Below are 23457 nucleotides of genomic sequence, written 5' to 3' on the forward strand. Positions count from 1 at the left end.
TTCTTTCATGATTCATATAGAACATACAATTTTTTATTTTTTTTTATTATTTTAAATAATTTTTATTGTGGTTCAGTTCAAGGCATACAGAATTTGGAAGTCAACTACCGGTACATGGAACAGAAATAAACATTTACACAGCATATAACCAGTATAAGACAAGAAAAATATACATTATACATGCTCATCTAACATTATACACTTGATGTACACAATATTTGCCTGACAAACGGTATACCTCCTAGTTGACTCACGAGGCCACTGTTGGACCTCTCATCAGAGTATAAATTGAAAATTCTAGTCAGTAAACTGAGAAGAAAAAAAAAGGGAGACCGCTAAAAAAAGGGAGACCGCTCATGGGTCTCAACTGATGAACCATGTTTTTCTTTTGTTTTGATGAAATTATAGATAGGGTTCTGCCTGCAGTATAATTAGGGTAAACCTTTATAATGCTTAATTTAAGGTGGAGTTGTGCTTAAAATGAATTAACATATCTATATAGGATGTAGGGGCTTGCAAGTAAGGAACAGTTCTAGGCAGAATGCATAAGATTAGGCGGGATGTAGGCCACTGATTTAAGGTAAAAGGGAGACTCAACTATTATCAACCCAGGAGGAGATCACTAAGTATGCTTCTTCTATGTTTTATGTTGCAGCACAATATCAGCCATAGCTAAGACAATAATATTACTCCAAAAACATTTAGAGAAAGAAATGGATAGCCTTTATGAGTATGCTGAAAAATAAAGCTCAAAGGCTATCATGTATGTGTGGGATATAAATGCGGAGGTGACTGTATACGTTTGTTACAAGTTTTGAGGAAATATATACGTTGGGCACTGTTAAATGTATGAGCATACCACATTTGATGTTAATAAACATTCAAGAGTAGGGAAAGAGACATGCAAATATATATCGAATAGAGTGTTCTCATAGATTAGGTAATAGGGAGTGAGGTATGGATGACTTAATTTGTTATTCATAAATTACATAGACACTTTTCTAACCTGCAGCTATGTAAATAAATAGAAAAATTAGAAAATCCACAGCACCACTGTAAGTTTTCAATGCTTTATTGGAACATCTTTATCCCATGCAGGTACAAAGTAGGTAAGCAGCAACGTTTCGGGATGTTATCCCTTAATCATGCTAATGAGCCTCATCTGTTGAGGTACATTTATAGGCCTACATATTAACCCCATGTATAATGTTACAAAGTGAATTATGTCACTTAACACCACCACCTAGTGGTTACAAAAAATGATTACAATGTTAAACACATAAGCAAAGTTAAAAACAATATACAATATACCTATTCATATGTTGTTAAAATACATACAATTTTTACCAATACTTGATTTTTACAATGTAATTCATTATCTAAGGACCATTGCAATTTTTTATAATACATAAGTATTTATTACAGAAATACTTTAAAGTCCAGCTCTCTATTAATGCCTTTAGGAATTAGAGCATCCAATTTATGTATCCAGTATGACTCCTTTTGTTTTAATATGGTTTCCCTATTGCCCCCTCTTCTTAAATTATCCACTCCATCAATTATTTGCCACCTTAACTGACTTATATTGTGGCCTGCACTCAAGAAGTGGCATGATACAGGGGCTTCATGGTCCCCACATCTGATATTGGATCTGTGTTGACTCATCCTATCTCGTACCCTTCTGGTGGTCTCACCGATATAGATTTTGGAACACGGGCATTTAATAAGGGATACGACATAGGATGAGTCACACGTATAGAAATTGTTAATGCTAAATTTTTTCCTTGTCTGGGGGTGTTGAAATTCTGTCCCTTTAATAACTGCACTACAGCTTGCACAGCCCAAACATGAAAAGGTTCCATAACTCTTTTTAGTTATGTATTTCTGTTTCTTCCTAGATCCTAAATCATTTCTAACTAGAATATCTCCCAGGTTTTGGACCCTGCGGTATGCCATAATTGGTGGGTTTTTAAAGGATACAACATCCATATTACAATTTTTCAAAATATGCCAGTGTCTGGATATAATGTTTCTAATTTCTCTATTGATGGGGTTAAACTGTGTTACACATACTACCCTCTCGTCATTCTCTTTCTTAGATACACTAATTCCTTTCTCCTCTGGCTCCTGAACCCTTTTAATCTCACTCTCAATCAATTTCACAGGGTATCCCCTTTGTATGAATTTATCCCCCATTTCTTGTAGTCTATTTTTAACTAGTGATTCTTCATTAACTATCCTTTTCACTCTTTTAAATTGACTACGTGGTAGGGAATTTTTTAATGGTTCATTATGAAAGCTCTCATACATTAGTAAAGTATTTCTGTCTGTTTCCTTTCGATGTAAATCAATCTTAAAGTTACAAGTTTCCTTATTAATATGTATTACTGTGTCCAAGAATACCACCTTTTCTTCACTGAAGGTCAATGTGAATTTTAAATTATTAACAGCCAAATTTAATTCATCAACGAATGCCAATAGGGTACCAACGTCGCCCCACCACACGCCAAATATATCATCTATGAAGCGCCACCATGACGCTCCATGTTTAAGGAACAACTCATTTTCATATACAAATTTTTCTTCAACACTATTCATGAATATATTGGCGTATGCTGGGGCGACGTTGGACCCCATGGCTGTGCCTCTTATTTGGAGAAACCAATCGTCTTGAAACAGGAAATAGTTGTTATATAATACCATTCTTAACAAACTCTCAAAGAACAGTATTTGACCCTCATTATATAATGTAGAATTTCTAAGTGCCAAAATGCATGCACCATTGCCACTTTCATGATTAATTACTGTATATAGACTACTTACATCCAGTGTATACAAAAATACATTTTGCTTTACCCAATGGTAAACCTTTTAATTTTTCAATGAAGTCATTTGTATCTTTAATGTATGATGTTATTTTCTGTACCTCTGGCTGTAAAATTCTATCCAGATAAGTAGCTATATTAGTAAAGACTGACTCTATTCCTGCCACAATTGGCCGCCCAGGGGGTTGTGATAGATTTTTATGTACTTTTGGGACTGTATAAAAGATTGGCGTTTTAGGCCAATCCACATATAAATATTCACTTAATTTTTTTATCTATAATGCCAATCTTAGATGTCCAGTTTAACACTCTTTTTATTTCTGCCTGTATTTTAATCACTGGGTTACTCTGTAATGGCTTATAAGTATTAGCGTCTCCCAATTGTTGTTTAATTTCTGTGACATAATAGTTGGTATCTAAAACTACGGTGGCTCCCCCCTTGTCGGCTCTCCTTATCAATATATCTTTTTCTTTCAGTGTATCTATGGCTTTTTTCTGTAATGCTGTTAAATTAGGTTTATATCTCTTGTGTTTTTTTGAATTAATGCTGTTGTAATTAGCCTTTAATTTCATCACATCACATTTAACCAATTCAATGTAAGTTTCCACACTATTATTACCCTGAGTTGGTATGTAAGTACTTTTTCTTATATAAACCAGTAGATTTTAAAGTTAGCATATTCCCTCTAGGTGTAACAGTGTTATTAATCATTCGTGGACTCTCATTAAACATGCATTTTAATCTTAGTGTCCAAATAAATTGTATGTATTTTAACAATATACAATATACCTATTCATATGTTGTTAAAATACATACAATTTTTACCAATACTTGATTTTTACAAGTATATATTGTCATTTTGTCCGGTAAAAGACATTAACTTCTTTGAATTAGAGAAAGACCTATACAGATTTTTTCGGACACTAAGATTAAAATGCATGTTTAATGAGAGTCCACGAATGATTAATAACACTGTTACACCTAGAGGGAATATGCTAACTTTAAAATCTACTGGTTTATATAAGAAAAAGTACTTACATACCAACTCAGGGTAATAATAGTGTGGAAACTTACATTGAATTGGTTAAATGTGATGTGATGAAATTAAAGGCTAATTACAACAGCATTAATTCAAAAAAACACAAGAGATATAAACCTAATTTAACAGCATTACAGAAAAAAGCCATAGATACACTGAAAGAAAAAGATATATTGATAAGGAGAGCCGACAAGGGGGGAGCCACCGTAGTTTTAGATACCAACTATTATGTCACAGAAATTAAACAACAATTGGGAGACGCTAATACTTATAAGCCATTACAGAGTAACCCAGTGATTAAAATACAGGCAGAAATAAAAAGAGTGTTAAACTGGACATCTAAGATTGGCATTATAGATAAAAAAATTAAGTGAATATTTATATGTGGATTGGCCTAAAACGCCAATCTTTTATACAGTCCCAAAAGTACATAAAAATCTATCACAACCCCCTGGGCGGCCAATTGTGGCAGGAATAGAGTCAGTCTTTACTAATATAGCTACTTATCTGGATAGAATTTTACAGCCAGAGGTACAGAAAATAACATCATACATTAAAGATACAAATGACTTCATTGAAAAATTAAAAGGTTTACCATTGGGTAAAGCAAAATGTATTTTGTATACACTGGATGTAAGTAGTCTATATACAGTAATTAATCATGAAAGTGGCATTGGTGCATGCATTTTGGCACTTAGAAATTCTACATTATATAATGAGGGTCAAATACTGTTCTTTGAGAGTTTAAGAATGGTATTATATAACAACTATTTCCTGTTTCAAGACAATTGGTTTCTCCAAATAAGAGGCACAGCCATGGGGTCCAACGTCGCCCCAGCATACGCCAATATATTCATGAATAGTGTTGAAGAAAAATTTGTATATGAAAATGAGTTGTTCCTTAAACATGGAGCGTCATGGTGGCGCTTCATAGATGATATATTTGGCGTGTGGTGGGGCAACGTTGGTACCCTATTGGCATTCGTTGATGAATTAAATTTGGCTGTTAATAATTTAAAATTCACATTGACCTTCAGTGAAGAAAAGGTGGTATTCTTGGACACAGTAATACATATTAATAAGGAAACTTGTAACTTTAAGATTGATTTACATCGAAAGGAAACAGACAGAAATACTTTACTAAGGTATGAGAGCTTTCATAATGAACCATTAAAAAATTCCCTACCACGTAGTCAATTTAAAAGAGTGAAAAGGATAGTTAATGAAGAATCACTAGTTAAAAATAGACTACAAGAAATGGGGGATAAATTCATACAAAGGGGATACCCTGTGAAATTGATTGAGAGTGAGATTTAAAGGGTTCAGGAGCCAGAGGAGAAAGGAATTAGTGTATCTAAGAAAGAGAATGACGAGAGGGTAGTATGTGTAACACAGTTTAACCCCATCAATAGAGAAATTAGAAACATTATATCCAGACACTGGCATATTTTGAAAAATTGTAATATGGATGTTGTATCCTTTAAAAACCCACCAATTATGGCATACCGCAGGGTCCAAAACCTGGGAGATATTCTAGTTAGAAATGATTTAGGATCTAGGAAGAAACAGAAATACATAACTAAAAAGAGTTATGGAACCTTTCCATGTTTGGGCTGTGCAAGCTGTAGTGCAGTTATTAAAGGGACAGAATTTCAACACCCCCAGACAGGGAAAAAATTTAGCATTAAAAATTTCTATACGTGTGACTCATCCTATGTCGTATACCTTATTAAATGCCCGTGTTCCAAAATCTATATCAGTGAGACCACCAGAAGGGTACGAGATAGGATAAGTCAACACAGATCCAATATCAGATGTGGGGACCATGAAGCCCCTGTATCATGCCACTTTTTGAGTGCAGGCCACAATATAAGTCAGTTAAGGTGGCAAATAATTGATGGAGTGGATAATTTAAGAAGAGGGGGCAATAGGGAAACCATATTAAAACAAAAGGAGTCATACTGGATACATAAATTGGATGCTCTAATTCCTAAAGGCATTAATAGAGAGCTGGACTTTAAAGTATTTCTGTAATAAATACTTATGTATTATAAAAAATTGCAATGGTCCTTAGATAATGAATTACATTGTAAAAATCAAGTATTGGTAAAAATTGTATGTATTTTAACAACATATGAATAGGTATATTGTATATTGTTTTTAACTTTGCTTATGTGTTTAACATTGTAATAATTTTTTGTAACCACTAGGTGGTGGTGTTAAGTGACAGAATTCACTTTGTAACATTATACATGGGGTTAATATGTAGGCCTATAAATGTACCTCAACAGATGAGGCTCATTAGCATGATTAAGGGATAACATCCCGAAACGTTGCTGCTTACCTACTTTGTACCTGCATGGGATAAAGATGTTCCAATAAAGCATTGAAAACTTACAGTGGTGCTGTGGATTTTCTAATTTTTCTACATATTATTGAGGTTGACAGTCCCTCTCACCACCTGCACCTGTGATACTGTGGAGCTGTACACTGTTTGTGTGTATTCTGCAGCTATGTAAATGGCATGCACAAAATGTATAGCAAAATGGTTACTGGGTATAACTTGTACCTAGTGAGACCTAACTATGATCTTTAGTTTGACACCTTTAAGTGAAGAGAGAAAAAATAGGTCAAGGGACCTGTAGATGTAAAACAGATAGGGTATCCTCACTGATTGGGCCTTAAATGATATACCATAGATCTTTGAGCATATATTCATAGTTTACATATAAGCACTTTTCAACCCTGAAATTATATCAACAACATTCACAAAATACAGAACAAAAAGGCTCTAGGATATAACTCTAATGTAATGAGATCTAACTATGATCTTTAGCTTAACAACCTTAAATGAACAGTTATAACTCATAATCGCAGCCCATGGTGTCCTGGTTCCTCTAAACTTGTCTTGGGATAAACCTATGATATTTGATCATTTCAGCTGCGAGGGTAAACAGGGAATAATGCAACCTACTAACATAAAATTAAATTATGTAGGGGCACTCCAAGCACAATATCAAACAATAAACATGAGCGTTCCGTGAAAAGCTCAATAATAATCTGTGAGGTCCCTTGGTGATAACTTGTCAAAATATTCCTAAACGAGTATAATCAGAGTCTTTGCGGACTTTAGGAAGAGAAAGTGTCACTTAAATGGCATTCTATATTAAGCTCACTGATCTGTATAATTTACAAAAAATTACCAATGGCACTACCTTTGTGTAATAGACCTATTTGTATCTTCAATTATGCCACTACAATACGGCTAGATGTGGGTGCATGGTGTATGAGTATGAATATTAGAATTACAAAGGAAAAGCATACACTCCGACAGCACTCCTAGGTCAGATTGCAAGTTAGTTGCAAATAACAATCACTTAGTTGCTAATCCAAGGTTGGAATGCGGGAATAGGAATAGACACTAAATTAAAATATAACTTTTATTGGGTTTAATAATTAAAATAGGAAAAATCATTAAAACCACACTTAAGTACCGACTGTAGTTTGTAGAGATTTAATAACCGATTTTTAGTTAAATTAAGCAGTCATGCCTGCTTGCGTGCAAGCCTAGTGAACCTATCTATCGTAGTACATAACATATAAATTACATGTAGTGGTGATAGGTGTGACTTGACACTCTATATGAGTAAATGTGTGAGAGAGTAGAGTAAGAAGTATGTCCACGTTTATTTAGACAGGTAGTTAGACCATAACTGATTGAATGTTGTCAAAGATTCAGGTTGTGATTGTAAATATAAGGTGAGCTAGATAGACTGACGTTGTGATAGCACACAATATTGTAACTCGATGTACATAAACTTCTCCTAGATATTCGTGTGATTAACCTCAATATTGGAAAAGTTGATATAACTATAGGAGAGAGGTTGTGCTAAACTCACAAACGTTACATGTACTTAGTAATAACCCTTGTATTCAAGGTTCGTTATAGAGAAACCTGTTCCTGTTGATATTAGTCAATAAGTTATCTGACTTTTAGTAGTACCTTGATCAACTGGTTCACTATATTCGGTATATTAAGTATTCAGTGTATATCATATGATGTTAGTATACACAGAATTAGGGGTAGCTGTTTTCTACTGGAATATAGTGAGTCACACTAATGGGTATATGCCAGTTTGTTATACGTAGTAAGTGTAGTATCAGGTCTACCTCTAAACACAAACAGAATGTTTGTTACTATGACAACATAATCATAATCAGTGATCCACTTAGATTAAACGATCCTATAATCTCGTGTTGAGTATTGTATGTTATCCACACTTGTTTGATGTGCACAAGATAGGTAGATTAAATGTATGCACATCTAATGTACAAGATTATAAAGACACGTATTGCCCTGCATGTACAAAGATATGATAGTCACTTGACACAGTGCTGCCAGGAACCAACTAATAGCCACAAATTGGTATGTGGTGGTTCTAAAACCCTATATCTTATTCATAATAACATCCCAAATAGTCGTTTGTATTAAGATCACTCACTCATGTTTGATTTCATACAGTCATAGCTTGTAGCGTGTATAGCTGTTGCTAAGCGATGTGATTAAATTACGGCTAGATCAGTACAGATTACTGATGTCGCCCGGATGTAAAAGATATAGGCAGAGGTTAGCTAGGTACATGTATGCCCTTGGTCTTTAATATATTGTCGTTACTATGAGAATAGATTTATTATAACGTTATGATTAGAAGCTTGCCACGTATTTATCTTAGCGTTGTAATATTCAGAGGTACACTTGTTATGTTTGTATCCGGCTTTGTATTACGGTTAATTCACCATGTATTATTTAGCCGGTATGCCTATGTATTATATTGACCCAAAGAGTTGTAAATAATACGGTTCATTCACCTTGTATTATTTAGCCGGTATGCATTTATATTCTATTGACCCAAAGAGTTGTAAATAATACGAGGCAAGTGAGGTACCAGTTAAACGTTTGTAGCGTGGGCTCTATTAGAGCTGAATAAATATTAGCCGTGCAACGTCTAAGCAAGTGAGGTATCAGTCAGGTGTGAGTAGCGTGGGCTCAGTATTATTTAGCCGGTATGCACTTATATTCTATTGACCCAAAGAGTTGTACATAATACAAGGCAAGTGAGGTACCGGTCAAACGTTTGTAGCGTGGGCTCTATTAGAGCTGAATAAATATTAGCCGTGCAGCGTCTAAGCAAGTGAGGTATCAGTCAGGTGTGAGTAGCGTAGATTCAGTTAGAGCTGAATAGATATTAGCCGTGCAGCGTCTAGGTCAAACACGTCCTCACACACTTAGTTCTCATATAGAATATTGAATCAGTGATGGTAATAGCGTTCTGGAATAAGGTCTAATACACTCACTCTCAATCACACTTGTAAATTAGTACAGGATAACTTAAATAACTGAAAGTACTTTTTCCATGATAAGTATTGTTAACGGAGGTTATAACTCCATATAGTGACTACAGTAAAAGTTCGGTAGCTTAAGGCTAATCTAAAACACAGGAGCTCCTAGGACTCCTCACCAATGCCCTAACGTCCCTAACATGTTTCGCCACTTAGCGTGGCTTTTTCAAAGGTGAACGCGCCGCTCAGTAGTCGGCTATTTAAGGCTGATTAGAATCACACCCCCAATAGGCGTGCATACACCTTCTGACCTATCAATGACGATTGAGATGTGTGTGTCATAATGAGGAGGGGATTAGCAGGATAGTATCTGAAGTGGTTAACTGTTTGATGACTGGATACGGTCAAAAAGGCACATTTATTGACTGTCAAATTCATAGCAAACGTTTGTATTACATTACTATGGACAACTAGAACAAATAAAAAATAAGATTTGAGGTTAGATAAACAATTAAGATAAAATCTATATTGAAATATCGTGAAGTTAGGTTTTTTGCAAAAGGCACATAACATTGTATATACCTTATGCCATTAAAACGTATGTTGAGTTGGAATCTCCAGCCTATTAAATAATCATTTTTTAAGCAAGATCAGAATCAACACATTGCGGTCCTATGTGTATATATATTTACTTGCTTCATAAATCTGGAACCTCCTAATACGTGATCAAGAGAGAAACAGATATTGTTGGATGTGCAACATTCTAATGTACATCTCTGAAACACTTAATTGCGATTATATTTATTATAATATTGACATTGACAGTGAGGGTTGATATAGGAGATGTGATGTTTGTGTGATAGTAATTTTGTAAGGATAAACCTAATTGACCATTAGTGAGTAGTTTACTGTGTAAGGTCATTTTGTATTGCAAACAGTGACAGTGTTACTTAATAGTGTCTATGATAATGTGTCTCTACAAGATTGTTTCTTAGAGGTAAAAGTTGTGTAAGTGAACATTATAGTGAATACTGTCTCACCTTGTAGTGGAATTTACAAAAATTGAGATATTAATTAAGTTAAGCATAGTGTGCATTATAAAAGAAAATAAAGGATTTCAAAAGTGATGTAAATTGAAACAAATATAAAGATAACATAAAATTGTGCTTGATGTGATATATATGAGTGTTGAAATAGGGAAAAGGGGAGATTGTGATCTGTAATTTACTAGAACTGATAGGTTAATTATATGAATTGTAGTTAGAGAGATAGAATACACGAAATGTTGCTCATGATTGTTACATATAGGGATATTAGGATTTGTGTCAACAACATTTGTTAGTATTGTTATGTTACTTAATTTCATAGAAAGTTGTTTGGGTATTATTCTCTATAGCTTTTAAAACTTGATTGCTTATTTAAAGCATTATGTGATGTTATACTTGGCTTAAAATCCACTTTATATTCTGTAAATTACAGAAATGAAACAAAGTTGTTATATTCATTTAGTCCATATGGTTGAACCGTATTAAGTAAAAATATCCATTTGCTTTCTGCTTGTAGCAGGATGTTTTCTAGATTGCCTCCTCGTACACCCAGTTGTATTTTTTCAATTCCAAAGCATTTGAGTTCAGATTGTTTGGAATGATGACTTTTAAGGAAGTGACGTGCCACAGAAGTCAGATTTTTGCCTTCTTGAAGGTCTTTGCCTGCATTTTTTATGTTCCTCAGATGTTCTTGTAATCGTGTTCTGATTTTTCTTTTTGTCATGCCCACGTAGGTTTTATTACATTGACATTGGAGGGCATAGACAACTCCCTCTGTGTGGCAGTTGATGTATGATCTGATTTTATGTGTTTTTTTGAAAACGATCGCGAATTTCTAATTTTGTCAGCATAAAACTACATGTGCTACATGTGCCACATTTAAATGAGCCCTTCTTGAATGCTCCTTTAGTTTTGGGTCCTTGTAGATGACTTGGGCTGATTAAATCCTTCAGATTACGTGTTCTCCTGAAGCCTGTTTGGATTCTTTCACCCATAATGTGTGATAATATGGGGTCAGAGGTTAAGATGTGCCAGTTTTTTTGTAAGATATCCACTATTTGTGTACTCTTGGAATTGTAAGTTGAGATAAATCTGATTTCTTGCTTTTGGGATTTATTTTGCTTTTTTAACAAATCCTGTCTAAGAGTATTTTTAACTCTGAATTCAGCTTTTTTGATGGACTTACGGCTATATCCTCTGGAAATTAGTCTTTCTTTTACTTCTTTGGCTCTTAGTTTGTAATTTTCTTCAGTGGAGCAATTACGTCTCATTTGTAAGAATTCACCCACTGGAAGGGCTTTGATTGTGTTGGGAGCATGTGCACTTGTGCTATGTAGTAAGCTATTTGTAGCTGTCTTTTTACGATGGACGTCCGTTTCCAACATACCAGTTTGGGTTTTGATAATTTGGAGATCTAAGAAGTTAATCTTTGCTAGATCTGCTTTGTAAGTTAATTTAATATTCAGGTTGTTGGAATTTAATTTTGCCATGAATTCGTCTAGTTCGTTTTTCGTGCCCTCCCACAAGAAGAGCACATCATCAATGTACCGAATCCATAGGGGGATTCTATTCAGGTCTTCAGTATTATCATCTGAGAAAACATATTTTTGCTCCCACCAGCCGAGAAAAAGATTGGCATAGGTGGGAGCACATGCAGTGCCCATAGCGGTACCTCTGGTTTGGAGGTAAAAACCATTATTGAATGTGAAGAAGTTATGTGTCAAAATGAATTTTAAAAGTTGTAAGACAAAATCATCATGAGCAGGGTCTTCCTCAGAACTCATTGACAGAAACCACTTCACAGCTTGAATGCCTAATTCATGATTTATACATGTGTAAAGTGATTCCACGTCCGCTGTCACTAACAATGTAGTGGAAGCAAGATGTACATTTTCTAACTGAACCAGAACATCCGTTGTATCTTGTACATAAGACGGTAGTTGAGGGAGAAAGTTTCTTAATCTGTAGTCCAAATATTTGCTCGCTTTTTCAGTGAGACTATGGATGCCAGAGACAATTGGCCGACCGGGAGGATGTTTTTTGTTTTTATGTATTTTTGGAATTAGATAGAAGGTCGCTACCGTTTGGATTATTGACTTTCAGGAATTGAAATTCCTTGCTTGTAATAATGTTGTCATATCTGGCCATGTCGAGAATATTCATGTATTCCTGGAGAAACATTTGGTTGGGATTAAATGCCAGTTTTTTGTAGCAGGATGTATCTTTTAGTTGTTTATCAGTTTCTGTTTTATACATATTAATTGGCCATAATACAATATTCCCTCCCTTGTCGGAGTTTCGAATGATGACATCATCCCAATGTTTTATCTCATTCAATGCTTTTAATTCATTTTTGGTCATATTATATGTTGTTGGTTTGTCAGGTAATTTGTTTATCTCTTCACAAACCACATCTGTAAATGTTTGTAGTTGAGCGCATTGATTTAGTTTGGGCATGAAAGTAGATTTATTGGTTATCTTGTCTCTCCATTTGATTTCTTTAGTTAATTCTGGACTTGAATCCACTTGTGGACTGTGTTCACATAATAAGGATTCCAGGGTTTCCAATGTATTCATCTCCTCATCAGACCAGGTATGTTCAAGAGCTGGTTCAGGTGATTTTGACTTTCCACAGTAGAATCTTTTTAGTGCTATTTTCCGGACAAATAGATGAACATCTTTAATGGTTTTAAATTTGTCCAGGTTTGGGGTGGGACAGAATGACATTCCTTTAGAAAGTATGGATATGTGTGCTTCCGATAATAATTTCTGAGATAAGTTTATTATTCTCAGTGAGTCAGTCTCATTTGAGAGAAAGGGCTTGGAGCTCTTTGATAGGGTTTCCAGTTCTTTTTGTTTGTTTTGTTCGTAGTTTGGCTTCTGTTTTGCCTTTTTGGTCTGCCCCCTGCCTCTTCTGGTGTGTCTGTGTGTGAAGAGGCACCTGCTCCTAAAAAATCATTTCTCTTTCCTCTTGTAATTCTGGACTTGACTTCAGGGTTGGGTGTTTGTGGTTCTGTATCTGACTCTTGGGTTTCAGATTCTTCCCCTTCTGTATCGGAGACATCACATTGCACTAGATTAACTTGTGATGATTTTACTCTATTAAAGTTAGTTTTAGTTTTCCATTTGTAAACTTTCTTATTCTCATAGTCAGTTTTGTCCCTGTTTAGTTTCCCTTGCTTTGTCTGTTTGATTTCATTCTCGTATTTATCTAACTCCTTCTGATATTGTTTATATGTTTGTTCAAAATCTGTGAGTGATTCAAATTCTTGTAGCTGTGTATTAAGGTCCTGAACTTTTGTTTCCAAAAGGTCATATTCTTCCTTATCATGCTTAATTAAAATTTTCATTAATTTGGTTGAGCATTCAGATAATGCATCTTCCCACTCAATGTTATGTTGTGGATTTCGAAATTCAAATGCCGGGAATAGCTGTATTCGCAGCCCCCTTGGAATTAATTGTAGTTCAATATATTTTTCAAAAAAGTGGCGATTCCACCATAGTTTATCTTGTTTGAACATCAATTTATGTATATCCTTAAGGGCTGAGTTCATCTTGTCCTGTATATTGAGTACATTTGTTGTTGGATTTTTAAATACGTCATTGAGGTCAGTTTCCCTTTTGCGTTGTCTTGATAATCTATCCTGTTCCCACTTGGATGACATAGTGAAAAAATATATAATGTGAGATAATGATATATCACTTACTGTGTGCTCTATTGGTGGAAAGCCTGAGAATCAGGTATTTAAATTCGTTTAATTTACAAAAAATTACCAATGGCACTACCTTTGTGTAATAGACCTATTTGTATCTTCAATTATGCCACTACAATACGGCTAGATGTGGGTGCATGGTGTATGAGTATGAATATTAGAATTACAAAGGAAAAGCATACACTCCGACAGCACTCCTAGGTCAGGTTGCAAGTTAGTTGCAAATAACAATCACTTAGTTGCTAATCCAAGGTTGGAATGCGGGAATAGGAATAGACACTAAATTAAAATATAACTTTTATTGGGTTTAATAATTAAAATAGGAAAAATCATTAAAACCACACTTAAGTACCGACTGTAGTTTGTAGAGATTTAATAACCGATTTTTAGTTAAATTAAGCAGTCATGCCTGCTTGCGTGCAAGCCTAGTGAACCTATCTATCGTAGTACATAACATATAAATTACATGTAGTGGTGATAGGTGTGACTTGACACTCTATATGAGTAAATGTGTGAGAGAGTAGAGTAAGAAGTATGTCCACGTTTATTTAGACAGGTAGTTAGACCATAACTGATTGAATGTTGTCAAAGATTCAGGTTGTGATTGTAAATATAAGGTGAGCTAGATAGACTGACGTTGTGATAGCACACAATATTGTAACTCGATGTACATAAACTTCTCCTAGATATTCGTGTGATTAACCTCAATATTGGAAAAGTTGATATAACTATAGGAGAGAGGTTGTGCTAAACTCACAAACGTTACATGTACTTAGTAATAACCCTTGTATTCAAGGTTCGTTATAGAGAAACCTGTTCCTGTTGATATTAGTCAATAAGTTATCTGACTTTTAGTAGTACCTTGATCAACTGGTTCACTATATTCGGTATATTAAGTATTCAGTGTATATCATATGATGTTAGTATACACAGAATTAGGGGTAGCTGTTTTCTACTGGAATATAGTGAGTCACACTAATGGGTATATGCCAGTTTGTTATACGTAGTAAGTGTAGTATCAGGTCTACCTCTAAACACAAACAGAATAATGTTTGTTACTATGACAACATAATCATAATCAGTGATCCACTTAGATTAAACGATCCTATAATCTTGTGTTGAGTATTGTATGTTATCCACACTTGTTTGATGTGCACAAGATAGGTAGATTAAATGTATGCACATCTAATGTACAAGATTATAAAGACACGTATTGCCCTGCGTGTACAAAGATATGATAGTCACTTGACACAGTGCTGCCAGGAACCAACTAATAGCCACAAATTGGTATGTGGTGGTTCTAAAACCCTATATCTTATTCATAATAACATCCCAAATAGTCGTTTGTATTAAGATCACTCACTCATGTTTGATTTCATACAGTCATAGCTTGTAGCGTGTATAGCTGTTGCTAAGCGATGTGATTAAATTACGGCTAGATCAGTACAGATTACTGATGTCGCCCGGATGTAAAAGATATAGGCAGAGGTTAGCTAGGTACATGTATGCCCTTGGTCTTTAATATATTGTCGTTACTATGAGAATAGATTTATTATAACGTTATGATTAGAAGCTTGCCACATATTTATCTTAGCGTTGTAATATTCACAGGTACACTTGTTATGTTTGTATCCGGCTTTGTATTACGGTTAATTCACCATGTATTATTTAGCCGGTATGCCTATATATTATATTGACCCAAAGAGTTGTAAATAATACGGTTCATTCACCTTGTATTATTTAGCCGGTATGCATTTATATTCTATTGACCCAAAGAGTTGTAAATAATACAAGGCAAGTGAGGTACCAGTTAAACGTTTGTAGCGTGGGCTCTATTAGAGCTGAATAAATATTAGCCGTGCAGCGTCTAAGCAAGTGAGGTATCAGTCAGGTGTGAGTAGCGTGGGCTCAATATTATTTAGCCGGTATGCACTTATATTCTATTGACCCAAAGAGTTGTACATAATACAAGGCATAATACAAGACACTGATCTGTATGTCTGATACGGTCCGCCAGGAGTATGATGCGGTCCGCCAGGATCCCAGCCCGAGTGTAGCCAGACCAGATGGAAGCGGGTAACTGGTAAGGAAGGTGATCGCGGGATTTGCGCCACTCTTAGCTATATGGATCCTTTGATCTGGACATAGTCTCCTGTTAGGATCTCCTTCACACGTTGTAGCAGCCAGGGTAGAAAGTGATATTAGCATGCAACCGGGCTGATAATGTTATTAGGCAATGCCTATGTTGCGCTATGATGAATCCCATTAAGGTTAGTAGCCGATGCGACACACTTTTTCCCGTTTCTTGATTAGGACACCTCCTGGAATCTCTGTAGGTCTGAGCTTCATACCTTTCTGCATCAGCTCAAAGGCGGCATGACATACAGCACTAGCGCTGAAGGCATGACGGATCCCATAGCTTCCTGTGGACTCCCGGCCTCTGCTCCCTCCTTCCTTACTGTGGGCCGCACTGAAGCGGACTCTTGATCATTTAGGTATCCAGCATAGGTAAGCGGCAAGCGCTGGGGCCCCAAAGCGCCACCACTCTCCCGCTGTACAGGAGTAGATTCCGGCAAAGTGGGTTTCTTTGAGGTATAGCCGTGTACACAAACCGGCTCCTTACTAAGCGTCTCCTCAAAGGAAATAAGATAACCGTCCAGTAAACGGCGCAGCTCTTCTAAGACAAAGGTTGCAGTTTCCATAGCCAATTTGATTTAGGATATATGCAGGTAAATTAGAGAAAGATTTTACAGCTTTACTCTGAAAGATGGACAGGATCAGTACTCTCAAGGTACTCCTTAACGACAGAGGCCCAACGGCGCTCCGCCAGGGGGTTAGTTAGGAGGCCTCAACCTCAGAAAGTCTCCGGTAACTGTAGCTGGCGTTGTTCAGAGATATTATTAGCTCAAATTAAAGGGCTCCTTCAGCTGAAACTCATGTGCTGTGTATAACCAAGCGATGGTGGATATACAATCTGATTGTGGTTAGATTAATGAAGAAGCCTTCAGCAGCTAGCAATTATGCGACCTGTCATGGCCGCCGCCCGGAAGTTCCCCCAGAACATACAATTTTAAACAACTTTCCAATTTACTTATATTATCAATTTTACTTCAGTCTTTTTGTATCCTTTGACGGAGCAGCAATGCACTACTAGGAGCTAATTGAACACATCTGTAAGCCAATGATAAGAGTAGCCAGCATAGGTATCCAGCATAGGTAAGCAGCAAGCGCTGGGGCCCCAAAGGCGCCACCAATCAACAGCTAGCTCAAAGCTCCTAAACCTACCTAGTTGTGCTTTTCAACAAAGGATACCAAGAGTCTAAAGCAAATTAGATAATAGAAGTAAATTGGAAAGTAGTTTAAAATTGTATGTTCTATCAGAATCATGAAAGATTTTTTTTTTCTTTTTCAAGTCCCTTTAACTAGTGTTTCTGGTCCACTCGGACTCAAAACCTGCATCCAGAGCTTCATAAACCTGCATCAAGAATGAGTGCCCAGCAATTTTTTTTTTTTTTGACAAGTTTGTTTATTGCTGTGACTCAGTGTTGTGCTATAAAGTCTTTCCTAGTAATTGTTTTAATACATCTTGTATTTCTGCAGGGAATGTATTCTAGCGTTGTGTGCCCAGGGCTTGTGATGACCAACCTTACATATGGGATACTGCCATCTTTCTTCTGGACGTTAATCATGCCAATTATGTATCTGGTAAGTTGTATTTGTTGTAACATAGTAGATGAGGATAAAAAAAGACAGAAGTCCATCGAGTTCAACCTACACAAATCTTAATATACTTACAATAAAAGCTCCAGTTAAAGTGAAGGTAAAGTCGCCTCGCTATGAAAATGTAATAATAATTGTTTCCCAAAACAACTGAGTTTCATTCATAATTTTTTTTAATTATCAGTATAAACTAAGTTATCGCTGTTTTTGTACTCACTTTTTCTTTGACGGCAAATTCAATCCGTTTTTTTTTTTTCCTGGGTTGGTCACGTTTTTTTAAGAGCCTATTTAAAATCTGGCCGTTAGGCATCCGTCAATCGACGTCATCCACCTCCCTGATGGTGAGCGCATGCGCTAAGACTTATTTCTTCAGCTCGGAAGCCATGCATTCTCCCGTTTCACGCATGCCTAGTAGTATTACTATGGAATTCCAATAGTACGTAATACGCTTGCTACAGATCCATGCGCATTGGAAAAAAGAGTAGCCGATTATCGCAGTAGGGAGATAATTGCCAATTTGCGCATGCGCAGTTGATTGGAGGATCGTGAACACGCTTTGGTGACACGTATAGAGCAGGTGGGACCAGTCTATACGTCACTCACTAGAAAATAAGGAAATAACAGTTGGGAGGAGTCAAGATCACAACGGTAGGGAATTCTAAATATGTTTTATTTCAGAAATATAGAACAATTTGGGGGAAAAAGTTCGCGATTAGCTTATTTAAGTATAGAAATATTAATTAGTGTATTAATTATGTTCTAACTTTACCTTCACTTTAAGCTTAAATTAATCCCATTAAAAAGGTGACCCATTTAACACAAGCAATCATATCCCTGAATTCTGTTTGTAGTGAAATTTATATTGATGTCCATAATTCAACCATTTATTTTAAAGGGAAGAACAGTAAAGCCTTTGGTAATAATTTGTTAAGTGCTCTAGTTTTCTGCGAGTGTACCCAAAAACAAAATAATAAAAAGTAAATTTAATGGGCCGAGGAACTGGCACTGGAACATTAAAGGGACATGAAACCCATTTTTTTTTTCTTTCAGGATTTAGGTAGAAAATGCAATTTTAAACAACTTTCCAGTTTCTACTTCTATTATCTCATTTGCTTCATTCTCTTGATATTCTTTGTTGAAAAGCATATCTATGTAGGCTCAGTAGCTGCTGATTGGTGGCTGCATATAGATGCCTCGTGTGATTGGCTCACCCATGTGCATTGTTATTTCTTTAACATAGGGTATCTGGAGAATGAAGCAAATTTAAATAGAAGTAAATTGGAAAGTTGTTTAAAATTGTATTCTCTATCTGAATCATGAAAATAAAAATTGAGTTTCATATCCCTGTATATGTGTGTATATATATATATATATATATATATATATATATATATATATATATATATATATATATACTGTGTATATATATTGTGTGTGTGTGTATGTATATGTGTGTGTGTGTGTATATATATATATATATATATATATATATATATATATATATATATATATATATATATATATATATATATATAGAGCCATGCCATTTTTAAGCGAATCTCTAAAAATATATACTGAAACCATTTTTTCTTACATAGATTCGTGTGTTTACAAACTCTTTTACCATCTCCTCCTACAATGGCGCAGAAGCACTGGTAGGTTAAACACAACATTTCATTCTCAAAACCTGTAGCCAAGAACCCTATTGAGAACCACGTTTATGATTGCATCACTTAAAGGGACAGTAAACTCCTTGTAATTATGATACATGTCTGTTGTGTTGCTGTAGAATAACATATCAGCCAAGTCTAAATGTTTTTAAAACAAATTAGCATTGTTTTTTACGGCAATTGTTTTTCATTTGGCAAACTCCACCCACAATGTGCCTTATTTGGAAGAGCCAATCTGGGCTTTAGTCTGCAGACAACAAGACTAGCTGTGATCATAATGTTAGTATGAAATGCATTGTTTTTGCCGTTGTTGTCGGTTAAAGCCAATTAGGGAAAGATTACAGTAAATAAAGTCTTCATTGCTTCTAACATTTTATTTGTTTTAGCTGTGGCTTTTCAAGCAAAGACCAGAAGCTCTAAATCCTCTAGCAAAATATCAAAGCTGTACATCCGGGCTGGGCAATAACTATGTGGAACATACAAATGTAAGTAGTTGCTGTTTTGCTAAAAAATGTGATCTGACAGCTGATGCAGCTGATGCTACGTTATGACTGTTGCTAAGCTTTTTTCTCCTGTTAAGTGTGGTCAGTCCACGGGTCATCATTACTTCTGGGATATTATCTCCTCCCCTACAGGAAGTGCAAGAGGATTCACCCAGCAGAGCTGCTATATAGCTCCTCCCCTCTACGTCACCTCCAGTCATTCTCTTGCACCCAACGAATAGATAGGATGTGTGAGAGGACTGTGGTGATTTCATTAGTTTATTACCTTCAATCAAAAGTTTGTTATTTTATAATAGCACCGGAGTGTGTTATTTATTCTCTGGTAGAATTTGAAGATTTTAGCCAGAGTAGTTAAGATCATATTGCTGTTTCTCGGCCATCTGAGGAGAGGTAAACTTCAGATCAGGGGACAGCGGGCAGATTAATCTGCAAAGAGGTATGTAGCAGTTTGTTATTTTCTGACATGGAATTGATGAGAAAATTCTGCCATACCGTTATAATGTAAACTCAGCCTTAAATGCAGTAGATGTAGCTGGTATCAGGCTGTCATGTATGTATATTTTACACTTCAGTATTCTGGGGAATGGTACTTCACTGGATTTATACTGTATGCATAGACTTAACCTAATTTGCAGGGACTTGCAATAGGTTTTAAATAACAATTAATTTATTGAGGTTAAACGTTTTTTTGCTGGCATGTAAAAACGTTTATTTCTCTGAGGTACTGGGTGAAAAAATGTTTTGGGCACTATTTTTTCCACTTGGCAATAGTTTTTGTTTAAATTAAAGCAGTTCACTGATCTCTCTCACTGTTATGTGTGAGGGGGAGGGGCCATTTTTGGCGCTTTTACTACGCATCAAAAAACTCAGTCAGAGGTTCATTTTCTTCCTGCATGATCCGGTTCATCTCTACAGAACTCAGGGATCTCCAAAGCCTTTTTTTGAGGGAGGTAATCATCACAGCAGAGCTGTGAAGATTGTAGTTGACTGTGATAAAAAACGTTTATTTGTGTATTTTTTCTGCTGCCTGGGTTAGTTATCCTTTGCTAATGGGAACAATCCTTTGCTAAAATTGTATATTTCTGACAAAGATTGATGCTATAACTTAATTATTTTCAACTGTCATAATTTTTTCTGTGCTTCTTATAGGCACAGTTCGTTATCATATTATTGTAAATTACTTGAAAAAGCATTTCCAAGTTGCTAGTTAATTGCTAGTGTGTTAAACATGTCTGATTCAGAGGAAGATACATGTGCTATATGTGCTAATGCCAAAGTGGAGCCCAATAGAAGTTTATGTACTAACTGTATTGATGCTACTTTAAATAAAAGTCAATCTGTACAAATTGAACATATTTCACCAGACAACAAGGGGAGAGTTATGCCGACTAACTCGCCTCACGTGTCAGTACCTGCATCTCCCACTCGGGAGGTGCGTGATATTGTAGCGCCGAGTACATCTGGGCAGCCATTTCAAATCACATTACAGGATATGGCTACTGTTATGACTGAAGTTTTGGCTAAATTACCAGAACTTAGAGGCAAGCGTGATCACTCTGGGGTGAGAACAGAGTGCGCTGATAATATTAGGGCCATGTCAGACACTGCGTCACAGGCGGCAGAACATGAGGACGGAGAACTTCATTCTGTGGGTGACGGTTCTGATCCAAATAGATTGGATTCAGATATTTCAAATTTTAAATTTAAGCTGGAAAACCTCCGTGTATTACTAGGGGAGGTGTTAGCGGCTCTGAATGATTGTAACACAGTTGCAATACCAGAGAAAATGTGTAGGTTGGATAAATATTTTGCGGTACCGGCGAGTACTGATGTTTTTCCTATACCTAAGAGACTTACTGAAATTGTTACTAAGGAGTGGGATAGACCCGGTGTGCCGTTCTCACCCCCTCCGATATTTAGAAAAATGTTTCCAATAGACGCCACCACACGGGACTTATGGCAAACGGTCCCTAAGGTGGAGGGAGCAGTTTCTACTTTAGCTAAGCGTACCACTATCCCGGTGGAGGATAGCTGTGCCTTTTCAGATCCAATGGATAAAAAATTAGAGGGTTACCTTAAGAAAATGTTTGTTCAACAAGGTTTTATATTGCAACCTCTTGCATGTATTGCGCCTGTCACGGCTGCAGCAGCATTTTGGTTTGAGTCTCTGGAAGAGACACTTCAATCATCTACACTAGATGAGATTACAGACAAACTTAAAGCCCTTAAGTTAGCTAACTCATTTATTTCAGATGCCGTAGTACATTTAACTAAACTTACGGCTAAGAATTCCGGATTTGCCATTCAGGCACGCAGAGCACTGTGGCTAAAATCCTGGTCAGCTGATGTTACTTCTAAATCTAAATTGCTTAATATACCTTTCAAAGGGCAAACCTTATTAGGGCCCGGGTTGAAGGAGATTATCGCTGACATTACAGGAGGTAAAGGCCATGCCCTGCCTCAGGACAAAGCCAAACCTAGGGCTAGACAGTCTAATTTTCGTTCCTTTCGTAATTTCAAAGCAGGAACAGCATCAACCTCCTCTGCACCAAAACAGGAAGGAGCTGTTGCTCGCTACAGACAAGGCTGGAAACCTAACCAGTCCTGGAACAAGGGCAAGCAGGCCAGGAAACCTGCTGCTGCCCCTAAGACAGCATGAATCGAGGGCCCCCGATCCGGGACCGGATCTAGTAGGGGGCAGACTTTCTCTCTTCGCCCAGGCTTGGGCAAGAGATGTTCAGGATCCCTGGGCGTTAGAGATCATATCTCAGGGATACCTTCTGGACTTCAAATCCTCTCCCCCAAGAGGGAGATTTCATCTGTCAAGGTTATCAACAAACCAAATAAAGAAAGAAGCGTTCCTACGCTGCGTACAAGATCTTTTATTAATGGGAGTGATCCATCCAGTTCCACGGTCGGAACAAGGACAAGGGTTTTACTCAAATCTGTTTGTAGTTCCCAAAAAAGAGGGAACTTTCAGGCCAATCTTGGATTTAAAGATCCTAAACAAATTCCTAAGAGTTCCATCGTTCAAGATGGAAACGATTCGAACAATTTTGCCCATGATCCAAGAGGGTCAGTACATGACCACAGTGGATTTAAAGGATGCTTACCTTCACATACCGATTCACAGAAATCATTACCGGTATCTAAGGTTTGCCTTTCTAGACAGGCATTACCAGTTTGTAGCTCTTCCATTCGGACTGGCTACGGCTCCAAGAATCTTCACAAAGGTTCTGGGTACTCTTCTGGCGGTACTAAGACCGCGAGGAATTTCGGTAGCTCCGTACCTAGACGACATTCTGATACAAGCTTCAAGCTTTCAAACTGCCAAGTCTCATACAGAGTTAGTACTGGCATTTCTAAGGTCGCATGGATGGAAGGTGAACGAAAAGAAGAGTTCTCTTTTTCCACTCACAAGAGTTCCCTTCTTGGGGACTCTGATAGATTCTGTAGAAATGAAGATTTACCTGACAGAAGACAGATTAACAAAGCTTCAAAATGCATGCCGTGTCCTTCATTCCATTCAACATCCGTCAGTAGCTCAATGCATGGAGGTGATCGGCTTAATGGTAGCGGCAATGGACGTAGTACCTTTTG

General features: G+C 36.5%; 1 protein-coding gene across 2 annotated transcripts in view; it reads left to right on the forward strand.

The window, feature by feature from the left end:
* Nucleotides 1-23457, forward strand: part of HSD17B7 (hydroxysteroid 17-beta dehydrogenase 7) — a 69924-nt gene that overhangs the window by 29284 nt on the left and 17183 nt on the right. The window contains exons 6-8 of one of the 2 annotated variants that reach the window (XM_053694079.1): nt 17565-17669; nt 19283-19339; nt 19741-19839. In XM_053694079.1, the coding sequence (XP_053550054.1) occupies nt 17565-17669; nt 19283-19339; nt 19741-19839 (261 nt within the window). The remainder of the gene's footprint in view (nt 1-17564; nt 17670-19282; nt 19340-19740; nt 19840-23457) is intronic. The other variant, XM_053694080.1, reaches the window with a different exon arrangement.

Source organism: Bombina bombina, chromosome 10 (genome assembly GCF_027579735.1).
Source record: "Bombina bombina isolate aBomBom1 chromosome 10, aBomBom1.pri, whole genome shotgun sequence".
In the NCBI taxonomy this organism is placed as follows: Eukaryota; Metazoa; Chordata; class Amphibia; order Anura; family Bombinatoridae; genus Bombina; species Bombina bombina.